A 12,557-nucleotide genomic window follows, 5' to 3' on the forward strand; every position below is an offset into this window, starting at 1 on the left:
TGAAATATACATAATATCGCTCTCATTTAATAGTGCGTGGGAATGGGAAGTTCCAAAAACCGTAAGCTTATTCCTTTGAATTTCATTCTGTGCTTAACACAAACTCCCTTTTCCCCATATGTGACATAATAGACAAACTTGAGTTAAAACCCTAAATCTACAGTTTACTTCTATGATACTTAGACAAGTTTGTTAAACTTATTAAACCTAAAAATACTCATCCATAAAATGAAAGTGAGATTCTTATAAGGATTAAATGAGGTGATGTATGAAAATGACCTAGTAGTAACTGACAACAGCTTTGCAATAAAGACAACATTTCTTTCCTATTTATTCTGTCCTCTACTAATAAATTCTAAATATTTTATTTCATTGGTTAGTTTTGGATTTTCCTACATTATCTCTTAATAGTCTGATTTCTTCTCATCAGTCTAAATATCACAACTCTTCCAACTCAAACTTCTACTTCTAATCAATGCTCTTTTAAAAAAGCAAATAATCAAGTATGTTAGAACAGTATGAAAGTAGAAATCAAGTTCTCTGGGAGAAGCTTACTGACTGGCAGAGCATTTCCTTGTTGGTTTTGCTTATAGGCTGTGAGCTATGTTTCAGATGTTTAAGTCGTGTAACTGCTACATAAGTAGGCCTGTTATGGCTAGATGAATGTGCAGCAGAATCTCCAAAGATGGCCATCATCACTTTCTTCCCTCCCTGTGTAAGCATTCTTCTCCACCCATAGGGAGGTGGAGTCTATCCCTCGCCCCCAAATTTTAACAGGCCTTTTGACTTGCTTTGACCAATACAATACAACAGAAGTGATGCTGTGCCAGTTCTGGCCTAGTCTGGAAGAAGCCTGGTACCTTTTGCTCAGGGAATCTGGCCACTATGCTATGAAGAAGCTCAGTCTAGACTCTGAAGAGAGGCCATGTGGAGGAATACCAAGACGCAGACACAGAGTGAGGCATTCTTGGACTTTTCCAGCCCTGCACTGCTCTACTCAACCCAGTCCAGCAGAGTCTGAGTGAATCACTCTAGCTGATGCCAAGTGGAGCAAAAGAACTAACCAGCTGAATCCTGCCTAAATTCCTGACAGAATTAAAAGAACTAATAAATTATTGTTATAAGCTATTTGGGGGATTTTTGGTTGTTCTGCTTCATAGCAATAGATAACAGAAACTGAGGAAATAGAAAATGTTCAAAAGAAAATAATATGGAGACATCCTAAAGAGAAGAAAAGAAACAGCAATTTTAACATGAGTTAAAGAAGAAAAAAAAAAAAAGAGGAAGGAGGAGCAAACAACAGTACCAAAGTCAATGAGACAGATATAGAAAGTAAAACACCAGCTGGGATTTTGTTTAATTTCTTTGGTTCTGATTGTCCATTTTCCTAAATATTTGCCAAATCATTTCCCTCAAAGCTCCAACTTGCTAAAACCAGTCAGCATCTGGTATATTTATTATTTAACTTACGTTCTGAAAGCCGCCTTCCAACAGTTGATTCTTCTACACAAATGGTCAAATGTCTGTTCAAGTATCACTAATTCCCTTTCTTCAAAAAATGCTATATACTTTTTCATCTTAGGTTACTTTACCTGCCTACACTCTTTGCTTTGATATACTTGAAGAATTCCCTACTATTACAATTAGAGTACCCCTCTGCAAATAGTGTTCCTTTCAGTTTTTTGCTTCCCACAATTTCAAATTTACAAAAAAGCTGCCATGTTTTAGGGACTCTATTCTCCTACATTATTTTACTTTATAAAAATATATGTGTTTAATTTTGCCAGTAAGTCTAGGTTCAAAATGAGATCAAGATTAAATGATAAAAAACATAAAACTTATTTATTTTGAACTATCTCTTAAAGGACATTTTATACTTATCTGTAAATTATACAGTCCCTAATATTTTATACACATTAAATACTTAATATTTGCTGCTTCAATGTTAGTAGGTACACACAATTGAAGAAAATATAGCATCACACTAATTCCAAAACTTCTTTATATACTTTGCAATTTGTATTTGTGTTCTAAATTTGGTATTCACAGAGATGGACTTTAAATTTTTTATCTAATCAACTTTTGCTTATTGATTCTCTCATTTAAATAATTCTCTTAATCATTTTCTCTTCTCAGTTCCTTATGCCATGACTCAAGCCCTCTTCACCTCTCTTCTAAATTATTCTAGAGTAATCTCCTTCACTGACTCACTTCTCTCCAGTCAATCTTACCTTGGCATCCCTCCCACCATTGTCAGTTCTTCACCTATCCACACGACCTTCAGCACGGCCCTTCCCAAACCAAATGCTGTTAGATCTCTTTCACTTTTCTCTAAGTTGGTTCTTCCCAATTTCTTTTGACAATTTCTCCTTCACTGAGCACCCCATCTTGATCAACCCTCCCTTTAGAAGCAATTAAATATGATGTCCTGACTAAAATATGGGCATTAAAATTAAATTTCACTACTTGGAATACGATATAAAAATACAGATGAGAAGTAGGATTTATTTCCCATAGATAGCAACTGGAAATCATGGTGAATAAGTCATGGTTTCAGAGCTAGTTTGTGGCTGGGCAAGAACTAGAATCACTCTCCCTGAATCCCAGTTCAGAGCTCGATTCTAAACCATATTTTGTCCCAAGGAAATATATACAAAACACATACATACACAAACAAGAATATATCCATTAGAACAGCATTAAAGTTTTATCTTACGAGTGGACTGTATATGTTATGATAATGACTATCCAGTGCTCCTGAAGAAAGATTTCTTTTTTGAATATTTGTAGGTAACTAACAAAATGTGAAAATCTTCTAATTCGTTATTGTGGAAAGCTTTCTAAAAATGTCCTCTAGATTTACTTACTTAAACAGAATATACTGAAGACAATCAGCATTAGCATCACAAATATGTTACTGAGATGTATTCAAGACAGAGCCTCAAAGACAGATGTAAACCAATGTAAACAGGTTAGAGCGTAAAACATAGTGAATGGTAGTACCTAAACTTACTTTCTTGGGGAAAAAATTCTTTTAGGTATCTGTCTTATTCTAATAAATGTGACATGAAAGACAGTTCATGACAAGGAGGGCATTTAAGCATCATCTCTGAAGTGTATGTCACTCTTAGGATGAATCACCATTTCCTTCATTTCATTATATTTTCTTCCTACAAAGCTCCCTGAATCTAAATTCTTTTTACCTCTAGTATATACTTATACCACTGGCAAGGCATTTCTGGTAAAGAAATGTTGTGTGAAAACATTTTCATTAAAAGACATGGCAACAAAAGCCCCTTGAAAATACTACCTACGAAGACTGATGAGACTCGCTTCTATTTATAAATTTTTGCATTTTTAGTAAGCATAAATTGGCTAATAGCTTCTTCCAGACTGTTTACGTCAATTAGATAAGAAGCAACACAAATTACCTGAAACTGAGACTTCTATATCTTGATTATAAATGCCAAAACAAATGTAATGGCAAAGATCAAAGTCAGTTTTTCCTCTGAAGATCATCTATTAAATGATATTTAATACACACCAACACCATAATTAAGACAAAACATAAGGCCCCAAAACAATGGTTTTTGAGTTTTACCTCTCAGAAAATAAAACAATTAAAATACTTACCCTTTGCTGTTTGTAGTGCTTAAACATTCTAATGCAATGTTCAATGATAAATAATAGGTAAATGCCTCCTAGAGCAACAAGTCCTTTCAATACAGCATCATATTCTTCCAGAAACTTCTTAGATTCATGTCCATGAGAATGTCCATGCCCGTGTGCATGTTGATGACTGTGATCATGTCCACCCTGAGACTATTAATAAGAATAAGAAAAGCTTCTAAACAAGTAATTAAAATGCTATTTTGAGAATACAATCTCCAGGAAAAAAATCCCCTATTATCTCACTTGAATATAAGTAGTCTTCCATTTAATTTTGCTATACTTGGTGGCCTGGAAAGTACTACATTTTATGGTAACTCTAAAACAAAGATCAAAAACTCAAATGCCTATAGGGGTTAAGACACAACCCATAGTGAGAGAATCAAGCCAGGAGTAAGATAAGAGGGAATGATGGGTCCTTCATAAACTGAAGTGAACACGACCCAGATATATGCCTTTAATATTTAGTAAAACTAAAACAGACAAATTAACTCACCAGCAAGTGACCACTTGTAACTCCCTGTAATCTAACTTTCTCTTAAGTTGATTATATTTTTATAATATTTCTCTTTTATAAATTATTTCAATGATGAGATGTTATCTCTGCCAATACTGTGGAACGTGAGCAAAAGTATATACTTAAGCATGTGTTTAATTTTTTACACTTTAAATCTTTAGCAAAAACAAATGTGTGTACAGAAATAAAGTTCTTTTAAAATTGAAAAATGTGTAAGTTCTATAATATTAATCTTAGACAATGTAAAAGTTAGAGAACTGGTCTTCAGTATTTTCCCTCCTTGTAACATTTATTTGTATTCTTTCCCTATCTGCTAGTGGTCAACAAAAGAGGTTTCTAAACCTCTCAAAGAAGATAAGACCATTACAAGAGGTAATAGCTTCATTTAATTAACACTTCTTAAGGAAAAAAATAAGATAAATAGCTCTTAAACATTGTTTGTACTTCAACTGTTCTTATTAAGCCCAGTTCTGAAACTGTTGCTATGCCTGGTGGCTGGCAGAAAGGGCAGGCAAGGGGTTGAAATAAAGGGAGAAATAAATAAGTAAATAATACATAATAAATCAACAACAAAAAGTGCCTATTCACAATCTTAATGTTAATTTTTTAAGGGCAATGCCATACATTGTTCTAAACACTAAATCTGGAATTCCCAACCAGGAGTGCAGAAGGGGAGAAAAGGTGTACACAACACACAAAAACAATTCTGTCTCCCAAATACTCCGGAAGGAAGATGATGAGAACATAAAAAAGATTCAAACCTATAATTTTACGCTTGGAAAAGAAAAAAGCCCTGTTCCTTTCATAATGTGAAGGAAAGACAGTAATACTTATTTAAACACTCTTAACTGGTGACAGATTTTAAAAGGTTGATCAGCAAGGTACTAGGGGTGTGGGCTTAGCATATCATTAGAAGTGTTCCCAAATGGAAGAAAACAAGTGGTACACCAGGTAAAAAGATAAATGGCCCCACATGTAAAGAGTTCAATGCCTAAAATCATTAACTAAGTATGTCTGCCTATTCCTGCTCAAATAAAGATGCTTGTGGAGTACTGGTTATGTGCACAATCATTATAAAACCCCTTATACATTTCTTCTAATGGCTTTCTTGATATACCATAAAGATAAAAAGATAAAACACTTGTTGATGTCTACGTATTCACTTTCAGAACTGCTAATGGAGCATTTTTTAAATTTCAATTTTACTGAGGTATAACTGACACTACCAGTTTTTGTTGCTATTTTAAAATCTAATGAATTCAATTTATTTTCAAAATATTGCTTAATTTAAAACTGTACAAACAGAAAAAAAAATTCATCCTATAAGTGAATAAACCAACAGAAATACTAGGTTAGTATGCTACAGCTTGCAAATGAAGGACCCCTTCAGCTGAAATATTTTTACTTCTTAAAAAGATTTAAAAGGTTTCTTACATGGGGCAGCAGATGAAGAAGGGCATCTCCACTCATTGTTCCTACAGCTAGTGCAACAAGGAATGTGAGAAGAAATTTGAAGCATCCTTGGTTAATGATGGGAACCAAGATCACGCCTAGCAAGGAAAGCAGGCTAATGACAGTGATAGAAATGATACCACAAATCCATGCTGTAGGAAGAAAGTAATGGTCAACATTAATATGACACTATAAACCAAAAAAGCGCCAAAGAATAATAAACACAAGATAAATGAGTCATGGAAGACTGATTATCTTACCTAGACTATGCTTTTTAAGAAACTTTATATATTTTGGCACTACTGTGTTTAAAAACAAAACAAACAACTATATAACCAACTTGAATACTTAAAAAAAGAATTAAACTTAGACCAAGTTATAAATAGTATCCTCAGTGGTCCACCTTATTAGAAACAGGAACTTAAAATGACTTAAGGCTGTGGTTCACTTATACTACTTAAATAAAATTTTACCAATGTCTAAAGGCACAGCCACAACAACAAAACTGTTTAGAGACTATAATTATAAAACTCTCCCGTAAGCATTAAAGGAAGTCAAGTATCTAACACAGCATAATCTATGGAAATCTTTCTAATACAAAGTTTAAGAAACTTAACATATCAGCCCAAAATAGAAATATACTCAGAAAAGACACAAAAGAAGCCTTATTACTGGTAGCTTTATTTTATTTCATTTCTTATCTTTACAAAGGATGATTCAGTCCTATTTCCCTTGGTATCATCTTTCTCCCATACCTAGTTCCAAACTCCCTTTCCTCCAATTTACCTTTCTGCACAATTTACTACTTTTTTTATTTCACTACATAATTTTAACTGGATCAGAACACAGGAGAAACGTTTTCATAATATGACTTGCAAGAAACAGGTGGAATTCTGTGCACATTTCTTTATCTAGGCTATTCATAAGCAGATATCAAAAATAAATGCCAGTGGTTCAGGGGGTGAGGCATTTTCACTTAAAATGAGAAATTACTTTCTATTAATGGTGTAAAACAAAACAGAAATGCTTTAAGTTTAAAATTTCTGTTTAATATTTATGTATAGAAAATTTCACTGAAGAGTGATAATTTTGAAACGGTTTAACCTAAAATGATATTTTTCTAATCAAATCTAATACAACTATAAATATTCTGAAAGATTTTATGCCTAGTCTTATGATAAGTGAATAAAAGAAAAATGCATTTCTTTATCAAGATAACTTAAAATTTTCAAAGACAAAGAGAAGTAAGGATAGGTTAAAAAATATAACTTTAAATGACCTGCTAACTGCTCAACTTTATCAATAGAACTGTTTATTCATTGGACATTTTAGTCACAGTATCCAATAACATTAATACTACAGCCAATTCTTATTAGCTAAATTAGCTTAGAATAAAACAGTAGGTCATCTATTACTAATGGAAGCTCTGTGGTTTATCCTATATGTAACAGATAATTACTTTGATATAAACATTGGAAATGTAAAGGGCAAAAAGACTGAAACACATAGCCAGAGACTGAACACAGTGGCTTCAACCTTTTTTAAGGATTTGGTGGCAATAAAGGAACAGGAACTCAATTCCCAAAGAACTAAGGTAAGGGAAAGATTCATTATAAAGGCAACATCTTCATTAGCGGACCCAAAGAATAAGGAGATTCCCCCAACTATGGTAGGGACTATAAGGCACAGGGAGCTGAGGAAAAAAAAACCTTGTTGTATAAAGAAAAATATAAAGTCAAATACAGTTTAAAGACTGACTTAATTATGATGACCAAGTTACTTTATTTGTGCATGCACCATATACAGACTGGAATAATAAAATCAGTGAGTGGGAGAGCCTGAGGGAATAGGTTGGAGAATAGTGGTCATAGGTATACAAGAAGTCATGTAGCCAATAAAGTTACTGGCCAACTAAACCAAAACAGGTTTGTCAAAACTACTGCAGCTCTCTGGCTCCAATCACACTAGTGGGGAAAAAATTAAAAAGGAAAGACGAAAGGTACTCACAATAACTAACAGGGAAACACCAAGGCTAATAATGAAAACATTAACCTGAAGATAAAATGTCTCACATGTTAATATAAAATTCTCCCTTCAAATACACTTTTCCTTAGTTTGGCAGTAATCCAATCTAGAAGCACTATATTTCAAAAAAGGCAATCTAAAAGCAACTTCAATCAAGAACTTAAAGGAAAACAGCACAAAGATACTGAAAAGCCAGCAATTCATATTCCAAGATACTTGGAAGTAGAAAAAAATAACTGTATATACTCACTAATGTAAATATATATGGATAAGGATTGACAAAACTACAGACAAGACGCCAAATACACTAGATAGAACAAATTTAATAACTTCATAATTACTAAAAATTTTTATTAATCAGAATTATTTTCACCAAAAATGCACTGGAATTGTTCACCAAAATTACCCAATAAAAGTATTTATTTCTATGTCCCAATGTCCAAGAAAATTCATATAACCAGATTAAGCTGCTAAATTAAAATCTGTATTAACCAAAATCTAGTTGGACAAATCTCGTAAACCTGATTTATTCTTTTTTGTAGGGTTACATTATATTCTAATATATATTCATTCATTTTTGGATTTTCCTATTAAGACATTTGTAATAAATATTAAATTTATAAATCTTAATATAGAGGGAATACTATTAATTTGATACAGTAGACATTTGAGATGATTAACAACTTATACAATATAATTTAGCAAGGTAATAAAATATCAGCAATACAAGCATATTTTTAAATTTGTGCTTATCAGATTATAAAATTTAAGACCCTATTAAACCAACATATATTCTTATAGGCATATTTATAAAATCTAATCATTAAAGAGTTAAGAGAAAATGTGATTCTGTTCCCTAATCAAAATTTTATCTAAAAATGAACATTATTCTAAGCAAATATTTCCTTTATAAAATTCTCATCATATAAACTTCTGGCTAAGGGTGTCTGGAATGTGAAGAAAAGTCCAAGAGTCTTTGAAGCCATAAACTTTTTGCAGTGTCCTGTGATGATTTACAATCTCAAATGGCTTTTGGTCAATTAGTCAAAACTCAAGTTACCAAATGACAAATCAACCAAAATCAAATTCAGTGAAAATCAATTTGCCAATATGCTAACAGGTGAACATAACTCAAGACCAATCATTGGCAGATTGAACACATTAAATTAGCCAGGTGTTTACACATGTAATTGAGGGAGGGTCTGTGTGAAAGGGTATATGAGTTCATACGTGCACAAATGGGTGAATGTCACATATTATATGCTCCCAGGTACAATTTCTCATGTATCAGTGCTGACAATTATATCTCTTTCTCATCCACCTGAGAAAGCAAATCTGTAAAAGAAATGTCTGCAAGAGAGAAGCCCACTTTATGATTAGAAAATCACTGGTATTTGTGATATCTGACATCTGAAACTCTGAGAATACAAGAAAACATCATAATCCCACAAAGGCAAACGCCTTACATGAATCAACCCAAGGTCACAGAACTGCCCAACTTCAAGGGCACCACTCTCATTGTATCTTTGAGTGAATGTCATTTACTCAGAATATAATGTGAATTATGCCATGTGCAGTTGTTCAATGAAATGATATTACATTGAGCTTGCGTAGCTGCCCCTCCAAAATGAGCTAACAAATACATGCATATATACACACACACATTCACATTTTAAAAAAATATTTAATAGAAATGCTTTTGGTTTATTGGTTATATAGTAAAATGATTGTCAAGAAACTGGTTATTTCAAAAACATGTAACAGATTTACCAAAAAAAAAAGAGAGAGAGAGAGTGAGAGAGAGAACATAAGTATAATACAAAAGAAAATCATCATACCACAAAAGGAAAAACAAAAAGAAAATGAAAGGGACAAAGAAGAAACATAAAATCAGTGGGAAAACAGGTTTAAAATGGCAATAAATACATAGCTATCAGTAATTACCTTAAATGTGAATGGGCTAAAGTGCTTCAATCAAAAAACAAAGAGTGGCAGATTGGATTTAAAAAAACAAGAGCCTATGACATGCTGCCTACAAGAAATCCACTTTAGTGCAAAGGACACATAGATTGAAAGTGGGGGAATAGAAAAAGATATTTCATGCAAATGGAAATGACAAGAAAGTGGGGGTTGCAATACTCATATCAGACAAAATAAACTTTAAAACAAAGGCTATAACAAAAGATAAAGGACACTATATAATGATAATACAAGAAGAGGATCAACACAAGAAGAGGATTTTATACTTGTCAACATACATGCACCTAATATAGGAGCACCCAAATACATAAAACAATGACAGACATAAAGGGAAAAACTGACAGGAATTCAATAATAGTATTAATTATTGTGATAAATAATAACAGTAATACAATAACCTCACTGACATAAATGGACAGATCTTCCAGACGGAGAATCAGTAAGGCAACAGAAATACTACATGATACAATAGAACTGTTGGACTTGATATTTTCAGGACATTACATCCTAAAAACCCAGAATATACACTCTTTTCAAGTGTACATAGCACATTTTTAAGGACTGACCACATACTGGGGCACAAAACAAGCCTCAACAAATTTAAGCATATAGAAGTTATCCTAAGCATCTTTTCCAACCACAACGGCATGAAACTAGAAATTAACCACAGAAAAAGAAATGAGAAAAAAAAAAGATTACATGGAGACTAAACAACATGCTACTAAAAAACCAATGGGTTAACAATGAAATCAAAGAGGAAATTAAAAAATACGCTGAGACAAATAACAATGAAAACACAACGATACAAAATCTATGGGAAGCAGCAGAAGAGGGAAGTTCATAGTAATACAGGCCTTTCTCAAAAACACAAGAAAAATTTCAAACCTCTTAAAAGGATTAGAAAAAGAACAAACAAAACCTAAATTCAGCAGAAGGAAGGAAATAATAAAGATCGGAGAGGAAATAAATAAAAGAGAGATTAAAAAAAAAAACACAATAGAAAAAGTCAATAAAACCAAGAGCTGGTTCTCTGAAAGGATAAACAAGATTGACAACCCTCTGGCCAGGCTCACCAAGAAGAAAAGAGAGAGAACTCAAACAAAGTAAGACATGAAAAAGGAGACATAACAACTGATATAGCAGAAATACAAAAAAACAATTACATGCCAACAAATTGGGACAACCTAGAAGAAATGGACAAGTTTCTAGAAACATACAGCCCACTAAAATTGAATCAAAAAGAAATAGATAATTTGAACAGACTGATCAATAGAACTGAAATAGAATCTGTAGTTTAAAAACTCCCACAAACAAAAGTCCAGGACCAGACAGCTTCACAGGCAAATTCTACCAAAGATCCAAAGAAACTTACACGGATCTTTCTCAAATTCTGAAGCCACCATCACGCTGATACCAAAATCAAACAAAGACACTGCCAAAAAAGAAAATAAGAGGCCAATATCTTTGACGAATATAGATGAAAAATTCTCAACAAAATATTAGCAAACTGAATCCAACAACACATAAAAAAGATCATACACCACAACCAACTGGAATTCATCCCAAGTTCATGAGGATGGTTCAACATATGCAAAATCAATCAATGTGATACGCCACATAAACAAATGAAAAGATAAAAACCACATGATCATCTCAATAGATGCAAAAAAAGCATTTGACAAAATTTAACATCCATTCACAATAAAAACTCTTACCAAAGTGGGTACAGAGGGAACATATCTCAAAATAGTAAAAGCTATTTATGACAAACTCACAGCCAACATAATACTTAATGATGAAAAGCTGAAAGCCTTCCCGCTAAAATCCGGAACAAGACAAGGATGCCCACTCTTACCACTTCTCTTCAACACAGTACTGGAAGTGCTAACTACAGCAATCAGACAAGAAAAAGAAATAAAAGGTATTCAAATTGGAAAGGAAGAGGAAAAAAAAGTCATTATATGCAAAGGAAATGATAATATATATAAAAAATCCTAAAGACTTCACAGAAAACTACCAGAAGTGATAAACGAATTCAGTAAGGTAACAAGATACAAGATTAACATACAGAAATTGGTGGCATTTTTTTACACCAAAAATGAAATATCAGAAAGGGAATGTAAAAAGACAATACCTTTTAAAATCACAACCTAAAAAATAAAATATTTAGGAATAAATCTCACCAAGGAGGTGAAAGACATATGCTGAGAATTATATAGCACTAATAAAGGAAATTGAAGATGACTCAAAGAAATATCCCATGCTCTTGGATTGGAAGAATTGATTTTATTACAATAGCCACACTACCCAAAGCAATTAACCTACAGATTTAATGCGATCCCTATCAAAATACCCATGATCTTTTTCACAGAACTAGAACAAATAATCCTAAAATTCACATGGAACCATAGAAGACCCAGAATTGCCAAAGCAATCCTGAAGGAAAGGAACAGGGACTTCCCTGGTGGCAAAGTGGCTGAGAATCTTCCTGGCAATGCAGGGGACACAGGTTTGATCCCTAGTTCGGGAAGATCCCACATGCTGCAGAGCAACTAAGCCCATGAGCCACAACTACTGAGCCTGTGTGCCACAACTACTGAGCCTGTGTACCACAACTACTGAAGCCTGCATGCCTGGAACCCATGCTCCACAACAAGAGAAGCCACCACAATGAGAAGCTCGTGCACCACAATGAAGAAAAGCCCCGGCTCACCACAACTAAAGAAAGCCCATACAGAGCAATGAAGACCCAACACAGACAATAAATTAACTAATTTTTTTTTAAAAAAGAACAAAGCAGGATGCATAACCATCCCAGACTTTAGACAATAGTACGAAGCTACAGTAAGCAAAACAGTATGGGACTAGCACAAAAACAGACATATGGATCCATGGAACAGAACAGAGAGCCCCA

General features: G+C 33.4%; 1 protein-coding gene across 3 annotated transcripts in view; it reads right to left on the reverse strand.

Moving 5' to 3' along the window:
- SLC39A10 (solute carrier family 39 member 10) overlaps positions 1 to 12,557 on the reverse strand; it is a 92,732-nt gene that overhangs the window by 25,060 nt on the left and 55,115 nt on the right. For all 3 annotated transcript variants that reach the window (XM_057744773.1, XM_057744771.1, XM_057744772.1), the window contains 2 exons: positions 5,621 to 5,790; positions 3,634 to 3,822 (listed from right to left, as the gene is read on the reverse strand). In XM_057744773.1, coding sequence (XP_057600756.1) covers positions 3,634 to 3,822; positions 5,621 to 5,790 — 359 coding nt within the window. The remainder of the gene's footprint in view (positions 1 to 3,633; positions 3,823 to 5,620; positions 5,791 to 12,557) is intronic.

This window comes from Hippopotamus amphibius, chromosome 8, assembly GCF_030028045.1.
Source record: "Hippopotamus amphibius kiboko isolate mHipAmp2 chromosome 8, mHipAmp2.hap2, whole genome shotgun sequence".
NCBI lineage: Eukaryota > Metazoa > Chordata > Mammalia > Artiodactyla > Hippopotamidae > Hippopotamus > Hippopotamus amphibius.